Below are 16,590 nucleotides of genomic sequence, written 5' to 3'. Positions count from 1 at the left end.
GTAGCCCCCCAAAATAAAGTCAGGCACTGTTTCCACTGTTTCCCCATCTATTTCTCATGAAGTGATAGGACCAGATGCCATGATCTTAGTTTTCTGAATGTTGATTCAATTATATGTACGTACATATATATATATGTATATATACACACATATATACATATACATACATACATATGTATATGTATATACACACATATATATTATATATGTATATATATATGCCATATTTTGTTCATTCATTCATTGATAGATCCTTGGTTTGGTTCTACGTTTTTTCTGTTATGAATAATGCTGATATGAACATTGGCATACACGTTTCTGTTTAGGTACCTGCTTTTAGTTCTCTTGTATATATATACCCAAGAGTGGAGTTGCTAGATGATACAGTAATTCTATGTTTAGTTTTTAAGGTACTACCAAATTGTTTTCCATAGGTACCGAACCATTTTACATTCCCACCAGTGATGTGTGAGGGTTCCAATTTCTCCACATCCTTAGCAACAATGGTTATTTTGTTTTTGTTGCTGTTTTTTTGATTATGGTCATCCTTGTTGTTGTGAAGTGGTATTCCACTGTGGTCTTGATTTATATTTTCCTAATGAGTAGCAATTCTGAGCATTTTTTCATGTGCTTATTGACCATATGCTTATCTTCTGTGGAGAAATGTCTTTTCACATCCTTTGAGGCTTTTAACTGTTTTTTTGTCTTTTTGTTGTTGAAAATATCTACTCATTCTTGACTCTGTTTTTTGGTCTGCATCTGTTTGTTTTATCCAACACTGCTTTAGAATTCTGGCCACAATGTAAGGAGAAAACTATGTAAGCATAGTTTTTCATTTTAAATATGGTTTCTTTTTATAAAAAGCAACTTTATTTAAATTAAATGCACATACCTGTAATCTACCTACTACAATTCAGTTGTATTTCATATGGTCAGAGTTGTGCAATGATCACCAAAATCAATTTCAGATCGTTTTAATCATTCCAGAAAGAGAGAGACTTCACATACATCAACCCATCCAAATCCCTCAGCCCTTTGTAATCACTAATATACTTTCTGTTTTATGTATTTATCTATTATGAACATTTCGTATAAATAGAGTCATATAACATGTGGCCTTTTATGACTCACTGTTTTCAGTTTCATAGTGTTTTTCAAGGCTCGTCCAGATTGTGGCATGTATCAGTAATTTATTTCTTTTTATTGCTGAATGTATTAGTTTCCTATTGCTGCTGTAACAGAGTACCAGAAATTTAGTGACTTAAAACAATGCAAATGTATTATCTTATAGTTCTGTAAGTCAGAAGCTCAACGTGGGTCACATAGGGCTAAGATCAATGTGTTGGCAGGGTCGCATTTATTTCTGGAGGTTTTAAGAGTGTTTCCTTTGCCTTTTCTAGTTTCTACAGGCCAACTGCAATCCTGGTGGCCCCCTTCTTAATTCTTTGAAAATTGGTAGTGGCAGTTTGATTCCTTTTATTGACATCTTTTTGCTTCTCTGAAACCGGAACTCATTTGGTTAGATTGGGCCGTCCTGGATAACTCAGGACAGTCTATTTCAAGGTCCTTAACCTTAATTGCATCTTTAAAGTCTCTTTTGCCACATAAGGTAACATTTCCACAGGTTCTGGGAATTAGGGTATGGACATCTTTGGGAGGCATTATTCTGCTTACCACACTGAGTAATATTTCATTGCATTAATATACCGTATTTTATTATTCCATCTGTCAGTTGATGGATGTTTGAGTTGTTTCTGTTTTTAAAATTTATTAGGTATTATGAATAATGCTGATGAATATTCATGTGTAAATTGTTGTATAGACATATGTTTTCATTTCTCTTGGGTGCATTCTTAGGATGGAATTGCTGGGTCATATAATAATTCTGTGGTTAACCTTTTAATGCCATGGTGGCTGTACTGTTTCATTCCCATTATTAATGTATGAGGTTTCAGTCCTCCACATGTTTATTGACACTTATTATTAGCTATTTGATTATAACCATACTTGGAAGGAAAGTTATGACCGACCTAGATAGCATATTCAAAAGCAGAGACATTACTTTGCCCACAAAGGTTCATCTAGTCAAGGCTATGGTTTTTCCTGTGGTCATGTATGGATGTGAGAGTTGGACTGTGAAGAAGGCTGAGTGCTGAAGAATTGATGTTTTTGAACTGTGGTGTTGGAGAAGACTCTTGAGAGTCCCTTGGACTTCAAGGATATCCAACCAGTCCATTCTGAAGGAGATCAGCCCTGGGATTTCTTTGGAAGGAATGATGCTAAAGCTGAAATTCCGGTACTTTGGCCACCTCATGCGAAGAGTTGACTCATTGGAAAAGACTCTGATGCTGGGAGGGATTGGGGGCAGGAGGAGAAGGGGACGACAGAGGATGAGATGGCTGGATGGCATCGCTGACTCGATGGACATGAGTCTCAGTGAACTCCGGGAGTTGGTGATGGACAGGCAGGCCTGGCATGCTGCGATTCATGGGGTCGCAAAGAGTCGGACACGACTGAGCGACTGATCTGATCTGATCTGATCTGATGGATGAAGTGGTATCTGACTAGGGGTTTTGATTTACTTTTCCTTGGTGGCTAATTTTGAGCGTTTTTCTATGTGCCTATTGGCCATTTGTATATCTTTTTTGGAAAATTGTTTATTCAGATCCTGTTTTTTTAAGTTGGATTATTTGCTTTTTATTACAGAGTTGTAAGAGTCTGTATAGGTTCTAAACATAGGTGCCTTATCAGATATATGACTTGCAGATATTTTCACCTTGTTGTTGATTACCTTTCACTTTCTTGATGGTTTTGTCTGTAGCACGAACATTTTAAATTTTGATGAAGTCCAGTTTATCTGGGTTTTTCTTTTTTGGTGTTGGTAGTACTTGTGATTTTAGTGTTGTATATGAGAAGGTCATGAAGATTTACTGTGTTTTCTTCTAAGAGTTTTATAGTTTTAATTCTTCCATTTTAGTCTATGACCCATTTTGAAATGGTTTTTATGTATGGTGTCAGGTAGGAATCCAATTGTATCATTTTGCATGTGGATATCTAATTGTGTTCCAGGACCATTTTTTGAAAAGACGTTTTTTCCTCCACTGAATCATTTTGACACCCTTGTCTTTAGGTTTATTTTCTGATGGAGGTTCTAAGGACTAATTTGAAACCAAAACCACTGATTTATTCCTTTCCTCTTATAATTATTATCAAGAAGCTAAATAGTTTTCTTTAAATACTAATGAAGTAGGCATTTTTGAAACCTTACAGCTACTTTAAGTAAGGCAACATGTAAAACCTAAAAATATTAGGCTTAGCAGTCAACTTTACTGTTCCCTTTGTCTATTCCATCCTTAAATTTTTTCTTACATTGAATTAATCCATACCAAGAATGTATTGGTTTGGTGACTTCAGGGGTCTTTTATTTGAGTGGTCTGATAAAAATCTGGAACAAATCGAGCATCAAAATAAATGTACTAATGGATAATAACCCACTGAATAATATAGGAGTCTGAATCCATAGTAATATAACTAAATAAGTAGTAAACTCTTTCTCAGAGTGAAATGCTAAATCACAAAAATAAAGGTGATGGTGGTGTCGGAAAATATTATTGGGTTCCAAAACCCATCGGATTAATGGGTGAATGTTTCATCAGGAAATAGGATACTTGAATAGACTCAAGCATCTCCTTACAACATACTGTAAAGACAAGTAGAAAAATACTAACTTGGCGAGAATACCTGGTAGACACCACTTTAATCAAATGGCTGCCTCCAGTAATGGACAGATTGATATTTTGTGCCCTTAATATGGTGAACTATGATATTCCTTCCAAAATATGTAATCTGAAGCTCATCATTAGGAAACATCACACAATCCAAATAGGGGAACATTCTATAAAATAGTTGGCCTGTATTCTTCCAAAGTGTCAGAAATCACAAAAGATGAATAAAGGTGAGGAACTGTTCAGATGAAACTAAAGAAACTTGTTGACTAAATGTATTGTGTGATCTGGGATTGGATCCTTGCTCAGGGAAAAAAACTGTCAAAAGACATTGTTGGGGTAAGTGACCCCATTTGAATGTGGACTGTGGATTAGATAATATTTTACTACCATTGTTAAATTTTTGATTTTGATAGTTAACTGTGATTATGTAAGAGAGTGTCTTTGCTCTTTGCAAACACACTTTGTCATTTTTAGAGGTAAAGGAACACAGTGTCTCCAGCTTACTTTCAAATGTACACACACACACACACGTGATACACATACATGCACAGGAGAGATAGAGGGAAAGTAAATGGAGCAGAATATAAACAAATGGTGAATTTGGGTAAAGAGTACATGGGACTTCCTTGTATTATTTCTGGAATGTTTCTATAAGCTTAAAATTATATCAAAATGTTGCAAAAAATAAAATTTGTGACTCTCATTAATTTATTTCCATGACTTACTTTAAAATCTTATCAGATAGGTTTTTTAATGTCTCTGAAATTTGTTAAAATGAATATTTATAGAGCTATGACAGCTGTGTCTGTTATTGTGAGCTGTTATTTAAAAAAGACATCAAACATACTCTTGTAGACAGAAAAATGATCTTCTAAAAACGTCCACATCCTAATCCGTGGAAACCCGTGAATGTATTAACCTCACATGGCAAAAGGGACTCTTGACTAAGTGATTAATGTTTGAGGACCTTGAGATGGGAGGGAGGGTGGTCATTCTGGCTCATCAAAGTGGGCCTAATATAATCACAAAGGTCCTTAAAAGTAGAAGAGGGAGACAGATGAGAGTTAGAGAAAGAGATGTGATTAAGGAAGCAGGGGCAGAGAGATGCAGAGGCACTGACTGTGAAGTGGAGCCATGTTGGTAGCTTTTAGAAGTTTGGAAAGCCAAGGAAATGTGTTCTGTCTTAGACCCTCTTGAAGAGCCAAGTCAGAGTTCAGACTTAGAGAATTATAAGACAATACATTTGTGTTGTTTTAAGCCACTAAGTTTGTTGTAATTTGTTACAGCAGCAACAGAAAATTGATGCATAATAAAAATAGAGAAAGAGTATATGAAGAACCCCCATGTACACATCACCCAGCCTTGGCAGTTGTCAGTTTGTGACCCCTCTTGCTTCATTTTTACCTTCCAGCTCCCTCCCCCTTTTTTCCCAACTCATTATTTTGACACAGCTTCCAGGAATCTCTTCTCATTTGTAAATATTTTAGTATTTGACTCTAAAATATAAGGTACTGTTAAAACAATACCGTGGCAGTATATCATTAGCCATGTAAAAAATTAACAATATTTAAGTGTTGCTTTTAATATTGAGAAATTTAGCAAGAAAAATAAGCAGTTGACTGAGAATGGCACATTGTGACTTGTTTAAAACCTCATTTGATCTGTTGCTTAAAATACACTATAATTGTAAGCATAATTTTCATTCTGTGGTATCTTTCAGCTTTTAAAAGTGAAAGTGAAAGTCACTTAGTCCCCTCCAACTCTTTGCAACCCCATGGACTATACAGTCCATGGAATTCTCCAGGCCAGAATACTGGAGTGGATAGCCTTTCCCTTCTCCAGGGGATCTTCCCAACCCAAGGGTTGAACCCAGGTCTCCTGCGTTGCAGTTGGATTCTTTACCAGCTTGCAGCTTTTATAACATAATAAAACTAGTTTTAAAAAAATAAAATTATAATTTTAGTTTATTTTAAAATATCTATTCCCTATTTAGATATGAGAAACTAGTACCTCATATTCAGTATTTTAAATTGGAAATCTATTATGTAAAAATATGGGAAATTAGGTTTAATATCAGCATAAAATACATACTTTGTTTTTTTAGGTTGCTGCAAATAAGAATAATTTTCTCCAGCCACAAAATGATCCCAGAACATGCAATTTTAATTTGCCTACTAAAGAATGTGCTAAAGGAATTAATCATGGGGATAATTACAGGGAAAAATATTGTTTGGAAGCATCTACAAAGACAACATTAGACCTCCATCATACAGGTAAGACTGTACAAGTTATACTTGATGAGTCTTATTACAATATTATTTAAATTGATTATATTCAATAATGAATATGTTATATTTGAAAATAGTTGAAACATTAATAGCACCGCTAGATCATTGGCAATTCAGATTTTTTTGTGGTCATAATTTATCTTTAATGATTGAATTAGTAACCATGTCATCTAAATCTTGTATTTTGTAATAGGCATATGTCTAAGGTTATTCATCGTAAACTTATTGGTCAAATAATGGTCTTTACTTCCAGTACCAAAATGAATTGTGTTTAAAGGTTTGATTTTTTTTTTTAAGATTTAATTAAAAAAAAAGTCTTAAAATGCATTATCAGCATTAAAATTGGAGAGGTGAACTTTAAATGAGTAAAATTGTTAATTCATTATAGTACATTGGAGTAACTTCAAATCAATTAGATTTGAAAATGTATAACTGTAGGAAAACCAAACATTTAACAAATTCCCCTGCTGTTGAATTGAACTAAAATAATGATTATGGTTCTTGTTGCATTGTAAGAGATTAATATTTTCCAGGTAGTTGAAAAAATTATCTGGAGTGTTCATGGATGTTTATTTGGCCTTTTGAAAGGCACACCATTAAGATTACATTTTTCTAAATAACATTTTATTCATTTTTTGGTTGAAAAGAGTTTCAGGGAGAGAGCCTCATATACTAGTCATATACATATACTAGTCATATACAGAATGCAGCTTCTCTCCCTAAGATACCAATGCAAATCAACACTGTGTCTTAAACTAAACCCTTTTGAAGGAACTTTTTGAGAATTGTGATATTTAATAAATTTTACACGTGAATGGGTTCATTTCTTGTTGGCGCAGAGGGTCTTCTGTGTTTTCCCAACTGGCCAGGATCCTTAGTACCATTTATGTGCTCCTCATAACTTCAGATTTGTAACAAGTTTTAGAATGAAGTTGAGAAGGACTTTTGGAGCTGGAATCAATTTAGTGAGATCCCTAGAGACAGCTCTGGGCACGGGCATGGGCATAGCAGTTTAGCCTCTGCCCTGTTTCACTCATTTACTCTCTTTTTTTATTACTTTCCTTCAGTTCAGTTCAGTTCAGTCACTCAGTCGTGTCCTTATCTCCTTCCTTTTCTCTTTTCTTCCTCCCATCTTTGTTAGGTGAATATCCTGTTTTCCCAGATTTTTTTTCCTGTGCTGTCAGCCTGTGGCAGGTAATGATCCATCTATACCTGTTTCTTTTCTATCATGGTAGCTAATCTCTTCTCCAAAGGATGATATTAGACTCTAGAATATAATACATTTAATGTTACTGATTTGGGGCTGTTTTTGTGTTCTACTATAGTTTCTCATTCTCTTCCTTACTAAATATGAGAAGGGAATTAAGAGTTAAGATAAATTGAAGTGGGAGTTAATTTACTCAGCCCTTAATCCCTTAATCCTTTCTCTGATTTAGTACATTGACTGGACTGGGGAACCTGTGCCAATCTCCTGATACTCTCCTGCCTCTCATTTAGAGAGAGAGGTTAACTGGGGGAAAAAATATTGTGAGAAACATCATGCTTCCTTTGGTGATTGCTGGAGAGGAATGTTGTATATAGGAAAGTATGGAGGTGAAAGACCTATATATTCATCTTTTGACATTCTTTTAACTCTAGGTCTAATCACCTTGGAGTCAGTTACAAGCCTGCATGTCCTAGTGAAAATAGACCCTCATTTCCTACTAGCTTTTTATTTTGAAAAGTTTCCTACATACAGAGAAATTGAAAGAATAATCCAATTATCATCAAAAATTCAATAGTTTCTAATATTTTACCTCATTTGTCTGTATTCCCCACCCCCCTATGTATGCAATTTTTTTTTTTGGACTCTGAAAATATGTTGCAGCTTTCATGCCATTTTACCTCTAAATACTTCAGCATGTATGTCTTAAAATAAATGCTCTCTCCTATCAGATCAGATCAGATCAGTCACTCAGTCATGTCCGACTCTTTGCGACCCCATGAATTGCAGCACGCCAGGCCTCCCTGTCTATCATCAACTCCCGGAGTTCACTCAGACTCACGTCCATCGAGTCAGTGATGCCATCCAGCCATCTCATCCTCTGTTGTCCCCTTCTCCTCCTGCCCTCAATCCCTCCCAGCATCAGAGTCTTTTCCAATAAGTCAGCTCTTCGCATGAGGTGGCCAAAGTACTGGAGTTTCAGCCTTAGCATCATTCCTTCCAAAGAAATCCCAGGGCTGATCTCCTTCAGAATGGTCTGGTTGGATCTCCTTGCAGTCCAAGGGACTCTCAAGAGTCTTCTCCAACACCACAGTTCAAAAGCATCAATTCTTCGGCGCTCAGCTTTCTTCACAGTCCAACTTTCACATCCATACATGACCACAGGAAAAACCATAGCCTTGACTAGATGAACCTTTGTTGGCAAAGTAATGTCTCTGCTTTTGAATATGCTATCTAGGTTGGTCATAACTTTCCTTCCAAGGAGTAAGCATCTTTTAATTTCATGGCTGCAGTCACCATCTTCAGTGATTTTGGAGCCCAGATAAATAAAGTCTGACACTGTTTCCCCATCTATTTCCCATGAAGTGGTGGGACTGGATGCCATGATCTTCATTTTCTGAATATTGAGCTTTAAGCCAACTTTTTCACTCTCCACTTTCACTTTCATCAAGAGGCTTTTGAGTTCCTCTTCACTTTCTGCCATAAGGGTGATGTCATCTGCATATCTGAGGTTATTGATATATCTCTCAGCAGTCTTGATTCCAGCTTGTGTTTCTTCCAGTCCAGCGTTTCTCATGATGTACTCTGCATATAAGTTAAATAAACAGGGTGACAATATACAGCCTTGATGAACTCCTTTTCCTATTTGGAACCAGTCTGTTGTTCCATGTCCAGTTCTAACTGTTGCTTCCTGACCTGCATACAGATTTCTCAAGAGGCAGATCAGGTGGTCTGGTATTCCCATCTCTTGAAGAATTTTCCACAGTTTATTGTGATCCACACAGTCAAAGGCTTTGGCATAGTCAATAAAGCAGAAATATATGTTTTTCTGGAACTCTCTTGCTTTTTCTATTACACCAAACAGTTAACAATAATTCATAGTATTTAATATCTAGTTCACCAGGAAAACCATTTTTACTTAAGCTAGTTTATATTTGGTTTCTTTACTAACTGAAAGAGCCCTAATAAGTATATTTTCATTCTGTTGAACTTTACTGGACACTTCAAGTCTCTTCAAGTCTGTTGAGGTCATACTGGATTAGGGTGGACCCTGATTCCAGTGGCTGGTTACGAAGAGAGACAGAGAGATACAGAGAGGAAAAGACTTTCTGACAGTGGAGGCAGAGATCAGAGTAAGCTGCAAGCCTAGGAGCACCAAGGATTGGTGGCAATCACTAGATGCCAGAAAGAGGCACAGAAGGATTCTCTCCTAGATCTTCTGAGAAAACATGGCCTGATCTCAGCGAGACAGCAGTGAGTGGTGGTGTGAAGCAGTATCTTAATTACCTGCCTGGGAATTGAACCTGGACAGCCTGGATGAAAACCAGGAATCCTACCCACCAAAACAGCAAGGGCTAGGGGCTAGAAGCTGTTTTTCCCTGGATCTTTGCCCCTAATGAGAAATTCATTTATCACGGAGGCAAAAAAGTATAAATGCAGGTACAGAGTTTGTTATTAGAGACATAGCACAACAGCAAGTGGGAGAGCACACAGAGAAACTGTTTAGTTAAGACAAGCAAGGCAGAGATGGACCCCTGGAGAGAGGGGACGGGTGTTCCCCCTAGTGAGGAGCACAATAGAGAAGCGGTTTAGTCATTTGTGTCTGTCAGTTCTTCTGGGTCTTTGTCTTCCTTCAGGCCAATTGTCTGGCTTCTTTTCCCACACCTGACCTACCCTGGGACCTTCCCCTGGGGTGGCTTGCGCCTCTCAGCCAAGATGGATCTCGAAGTGAAGGCTTCTCGGAGGAACAAGACACATTAGAGCCTCGCGACATCCCCTGACTTTAGACCCACAGGGAGCCTTTCTGTGCATGTATTGTCTATCCCTTGTTCCAAAAGAGGGGAGCAGAGATCTTAATCCTTTATTCAAACAGAATTTTGCACCTCTTTGTCCTTGCCATGACTGTTGCCTTAAGGTGTTTCCAAGAGACAAACACGTTTATCCTGTTTGTGTTGTTTCTTCCGATTTGGAGGGCAAACAGGAAGCTGATTGTAAACACCTCAGCTGGAGCCCACCATCTCCTGTCCCAGGAAATGCAAACAGGAGGCTAGTTGTAAATGTCTAACCTGGGGCCCATCTATCTCTTACATCAGGCCCTCCTGACACCTTGATTTTGAACTTCTGGTCTCCAAACAGTGAGACAATAAATTCTGTTGTTCTAAGCATTTGTGGTATTAATACTTTGTTGCAGCAGTCCTTGGAAATTAATAGAGAGCCCTAGACCTCCTGATTCTCATGGCTATTCTTACAGTCTTTAGAAAAACAAAGAAATCTTTGATTCTTTCTGATTCCTTTTCATTGTGATGAAGTATAAGATGAGACCATTAATTCTCCCTCAGGTTGTTCAACTATATTTTATCTATTAACATTTACCTGATTTTCCTTCACTAAACTGTGGCATAAAAAGGCAGTAACTTTGTCCTTTTTGAGTTGTAAGTCAAACAGGATAAATTAAAAAACATTTTATGACTAAATGAAGGGATTTTGAAAAACTTGTAGTTGAGTCTTAGATAAGCCCTTTGGCTCTCAAGTGCTTTAGAGAAGTCAAGAAGTAGCTGCTGGAACATTACAGTTTGCAGGTTTTGGTAATACTTGAGAGTATAGTTTCAGAAAGTGTTTGGAACAAAAGCCGTATTGTAATGGCTATGTGATGACTGGAAACAGGCAGATGGAGGCAGTGTATGAAGTAAATAATGTATGTAAATCAATACGGAAATGTGGTTTCGAAGGGAAGGAGTGGTATCTTGAGGGATAGCAGGGCACCAGAGAGACTTTTTGGTTGGTTTTTTTTTAAAGGTAGTGTGTCGTAGGTTGAAAGGAAAGCGGTATTGAAGAGGGGAAGATAAAGGATATGAAAAGGAAATGATAAAAATCTCTCTCAGTTGGCGGGATAAGTGTTTTCCAGATAGGTTTTAGGTCCTTAGAGATGTTTGGACATGTTTTCAGGGGTTTATAAATTCTCAGAGAAACTTAGAATTTTGTGTTTTCTTTTAAATGATATGAGTAAAAGTATGTATGCATATGTTGGATCTTTTGGATGGCCACCATAAAATTGAGTACTAATACAGGATTTCATGTCTGCAGATGAGAACAGAGGTAGACAAAATGGGGTGTTCTACCAAATGAAGGTTTTTCTGTTCACATTAAGGATAGTCAAAGTATTGAGTCTTGGGTTTGCAAAGAGTCTGACACGACTGAGTGTGCACACACACACACATGCACATGTTGTATTGGAGAAGAAGATTGTTGGACATGAAAGAACTCGTGCCGTATCTTTTGGTACAATGTTTATATTGTGATTAGCATTTTAATTTCAGTAAAATATCACTAACATGTTAATGTGATTTTCGAATTTTATTGGTTTTAATTAATTTATAAATGCTTATTTTTGAAATATCTTTTGAGTATATTTAGAACTACCTCATCTTTTTTTTTTTTTTGGCTGCTCTGTTTGTCTTGTGGGATCTCATCGTTCTGTGACCAAGGGTTGAACCTTAGCCAGAGCAGTGAGGGACCAGAATCTTAACCACTGGGCCACCAGGGAACTCCGCTACCTCATTCTTTTTAAAACATAATATTCCATTGTGTGAATTTGCCAGTTGTACTTAACCAGTTCTGTATTAATGGATATTTAAATTGTTTGGTATCTTATTACAAACAAAGCTACAATGAGTATCCACATATTATAATCATAACAAAGCTACAATGAATATCCACATATTATAATCATATGTGATGATATATTCTTAGGATATCTTGGAATAGGGTCTCAAGGTATGTGCATTTATCATTTTGATGAATAATGTTGAGGAATTGCCCTCTGCAGAGGCTAATACAAGTTTGTATTCTCACCATCAATGTATAAACAATGTATGTCATTTACTGTGATGCTAAATCTATATGTAAGTATATACTTGCAATTTTTGATACTTGACAATCATTAAAATATTTTCTTGAACTTTTTAACTTAAACTTCTTAATGTTATATTTTGAGATTATTTCAAATTTACAGAAAAATTCAAAGAATAGTACAAAGAATTTCCACACACTTTACAACATTTGTGTGTGTGTGTGTGTGTAATTTTTCTGAACCAGATGAGAATAAGCTGCTGACATGGTGCTTCATTACTCTAAAGTCTGCATTATGTAATATTTCCTGAACATAAGGATAAGTTTCTATAAAGTACAAAAGTACAACCATCATAATTAGGAAATTAACATTGATATAATATTATTATCTAATGCACAGATCTCACTCAACTTGAGTGAGTTGTCCCAATGATACCCTTTATGGCAAAAATAAATTAAAATTAAAAAAAATTGAAGTACAGTTGATTACAGTGTTGTGTTAATTTCTGCTGTATAGCAGGGTGATTTGGTTTTATATGTGTGTGTGTGTGTGTGTATACACACACATTCTTTTTCAGATTCTTTTCCATTATAGGTTATTATATAGAATATACCTTGTGCTACACAGTAGGTCCTTATTGGTTATCTATTTTATATATAGTATTAGAGTATACATTAATCCCAACCTTGTAATTTATCCCCTTCCTTCCTCTTCAGTAGCCATAGTTTCTTTTCTACATCTCTGAATTTGTTTCTGTTTTGTATGTAAGTTCATTTGTGTCTTTTTTTTTTTTTGATTCCATGTGTAAGTGATACCATATAGTATTTTGTTTATCTGGCTTACTTCACTTAGCATGATAATCTGTAGGAACTTTAAAAAAATGAATATGGGAACATTTTTTCTGCTAGTCCAAGAATGTTGTATATAGTTGTCATGTCTCTTTAGTTTCCTTTAATCTTGAACAACTTCTTAGTCTTTGCTTGTTTTCTGTGCAGTATTTTAATATTCTTAAAATTATAGGCCAGTCATTTATGTAGTGTTCTTCAATTTGCATTTGTTTGGTGTTTTCTCATGAGTAGATTTAGGCTATACATTTTTGGCAGAACTGTCACAGAAATAATTCTTACACTGTATCCTTAGGAGGGATTTGGTATCAATTTATCCTGTTATTAGTGACAGTAAGTTTAATTATTTGAATATATTGAAGTCTACTGGGTTTCTTCACAGTAAAATTATTAATTGTGCCTTTGTATTTAAAAACTATCTATGTGGAGATATTTTGAGACTATGCAGATATCTAGGCAGCTGTTGGAGAAGGAGGTGCTGGAGCGGGCCAACATGGTGGAGCTGCTCAGGCCGCAGCCGTTCGCAGAGAAGATCACCTACAAGGAGCTCGTGGAGGCACAGGCAGCCTGGAGGACGACACAGCTCTTCCCGAGGGTCTGCAGGGCTGGCATGGGGGCCCCCTGCAGGAGAGCCCAGCCTAGCGCCTCCGCCTGGAGAGCAGCCTCCAGGACCCCCAGGAAGCAAATTAAAGCACATGTAACCTGAAGCAATGGCACCCCACTCCAGTACTCTTGCCTGGAAAATCCCACGGAGGGAGGAGCCTGGTGGGCTGCAGTCCATGGGGTTGCTAAGAGTCGGACATGACTCAGCGACTTCACTTTCACTTTTCTCTTTCACACATTGGAGAAGGAAATGGCAACCCACTCCAGCGTTCTTGCCTGGAGAATCCCAGGGATGGGGGAGCCTGGTGGGCTGCCGTCTATGGGGTCGCACAGAGTCGGACATGACTGAAGCGACTTAGCAGCAGCAGCAGCAATCTTGTATTTAATCAAACTTTCACCCAGTAGTTTTAGCTTTGATTGTTGCTAAAAGGTGATTTTCTTATTGCGTCTGTATTTATTAGTTAGCATTTTGAGGTTAAGCTAGAACTTTTCCTCCTCTCATTTACTTGTTAATTTTTACAGATTCTTAAATTTTTATTTAATGGGTTGTGATCTGTTATTATTTATTGTGATGCTCAGATTGCCTTAGATTTGACCAATGGAAACCTCTTTACAAGGGCTTCTGTATCTTTTTGACAATCCCCGTGAATTTTTGAGCACTATCTGACACAGTAAGATCTTCTTTGCCCCAGTTATTGAAATTAGCCAAGGGTCCTGATACCTTTTTAATGGAAAATACTATTTAAAAACCAAGATCTGGGCACTAAGTAAGCTCATTATTACTGCAGTGTTACTCCTTTTAACCCTTCTGTGATCAGGGTTAGGATATGTATTTATTAATATATTTGTATTTTTTAATCTCCATTAAAAACCATGGTTTCATACCAATACTCCAATTCAGCACCACACGATTCAGTCTAGTCCTTACTCTTCCATAGCTGCAGCACCTTCTTTGATAGTGAGATAAGTGGTCATCATTAACCTAAATATATTTATTTATTAATTCATTTCACTTGTATGGAGGCAGTCTATTAAAAAGGGACCATAATTAGTAGTAAATGTTATAGAAAAAGAGAGTTAGGGATATGAAAAAATGGTTATTTGAGCAAAATCAAATGAAAATTATGGCATTTAAGGCTTCTTTATATATGCTTTTATTGACAGCACCATCATAAAAAGGAGCATTTTTGCAAAATATTTGTGGGTTTCTTAACTCTTCCCAAAGGCCTGACATCCTTTGATATTCAAATCAATCTCTAAGTACCTATCATGTCAGCTTTTTATGGATTCATTTTCATTGTATTGTTATGTGGTCTTCGAATAGACTTTGATATTATAGTTAAGCCTTAAAAGATATTTGAATGGGAACTATGATGTTTTGTTTTTTTTTAAATTTGTGACCAATTAAGTGGTGAATTTTTTTTTCTCTTTAGTGACTCTTTTTAATATAACTGTAAGGAATCAGAGACATCATGTTCTTTTTTTCACCAAAGAAAAGTATATTAAGAATTTAGGAGGCTATCTCGTGTCCTTTCAGGCTCTTTTATGAAGATTTGGGTCATGGAATAAGTAGGTCTCTAAGTTATTTCCCAGTCCAGATTATTCACCAATGTCAGGAGCCCAATCTGCTAAACAGGGAAAAGACGACACGTGTATCCCTACATCTTTTAAAAATACTAGTGAAAATAATTCTCCCCAAAATATTTGCCTGTAGTTCTCAGGATAAAGAATGGCGTTTGAGGAAGCCTATATACTGGGACTATTCTTTTGAATTCCTGACTTGGAAGTGAGTATGTTCAACTTTAACCTGAAATCAGACCAGTAAAAAACAATCCTAGTTATTTGAATACTGACCCTCCTATACGCATCCCTCCAAATATCTTGAGCCTTGTTTGAAATTACTTATTATCCAGGACTCTAGGAGACTGAATTACCAAATTCTCTCCTGAATATAGAGAATTGCTTGCTTTTTTCCAGAGATGGGCACTCATGGGAAAGGGCCATAAATAAGGCTGAGCACTGAAGAATTGATACTTTCAAATTGTGGTGCTGCAGACGACTCTTGAGAGTTCCTTGGACTGCAAGGAGATCAAACCAGTCAATCTTAAAGGAAAGCAATCTTGAATATTCATTGAAAGGACTGTTGCTAAACTGAAACTGCAATACTCTGGCCCCCTGATTCGAAGAGCAGACTCATTGGAAAAGACCCTGATGCTGGGAAAGACTGAAGGCAAAAGGAGAGGGTGGCAGAGGATGAGATGGTTATTTAGCATCACTGACTCAATGGACATGAATTTGAGCAAACTCTGGGATATCAATGGAGATGAATTTGAGCAAACTCTGGGATATAGTGAAGAATAGAGGAGCCTGGTGTGCTGCAGTCCATGGGGTTGCAACGAGTCGGACATGACTGAATAACAACAAAACAACAAGAGATTAATCTGGCAATATGCTTTATGCTTTGGGAAAGTTAGTATGGAATAATTGAAATCATAATGGTGTTCAGCCTCTACTTTTTAGAGAATGAACTGTGTTTACATCTTGCCTCTTACTTGAATCCTCATTTAAAAATAAAGTGTGGACAAGTGGTGATTTAAGCAATGTGAAATAGGCAAACAGGATAAACACAATGGAAAGAAAGATTAAAAACTTTTTATATCAGTTAATATGCTTTTCAAAAAATTTATTTTTTTAATTGAAGGATAATTGCTTTATAGAATTTTGTTGTTTTCTGTCAAACCTTAGCATGAATCAGACATAGGTATACATATATATTCTCCCTTTGTTCAAGTATTGGTAAAAATATTGGACTGTGAATTTGAATTTTATTAATATTAGCATATGTAACTAGAAAATACAGGCTTCAGGATTGACTGATGTTAGCAGTTTAAAAGATGTCATTATGAGCCCAGTTTCTTTCTACTTTTTCTGTCCTCCACAAGATTGACTTCATTCTTAGACTGGTTCCCCTCATGTTAAATGATAGATACTGGCACCTCTTGGCACCACACACTTCCTTTTTTCTCATCCATCTGATGACATATGTATTGCCCCTACTCATACTCATTAAATA

The 16,590-nt window shown here is 36.5% G+C and overlaps 1 protein-coding gene across 4 annotated transcripts in view; it reads left to right on the top strand.

Moving 5' to 3' along the window:
• The window catches only part of LOC147359048 (DNA repair and recombination protein RAD54B), a 118,210-nt gene that overhangs the window by 18,812 nt on the left and 82,808 nt on the right, over positions 1-16,590 (top strand). For all 4 annotated transcript variants that reach the window (XM_086335915.1, XM_086335913.1, XM_086335914.1 and 1 more), the window contains one exon: positions 5,833-6,001. In XM_086335915.1, coding sequence (XP_086192041.1) covers positions 5,833-6,001 — 169 coding nt within the window. The remainder of the gene's footprint in view (positions 1-5,832; positions 6,002-16,590) is intronic.

The sequence above is a fragment of the Bos grunniens genome, chromosome 14 (genome assembly GCF_055505025.1).
Source record: "Bos grunniens cultivar Pamir isolate PY7600 chromosome 14, Bosgru_T2T1.0, whole genome shotgun sequence".
Taxonomy (NCBI): domain Eukaryota; kingdom Metazoa; phylum Chordata; class Mammalia; order Artiodactyla; family Bovidae; genus Bos; species Bos grunniens.
Note: the sequence above shows the minus strand (reverse complement) of the source record. Positions and strands in the feature narration are given on the sequence as shown.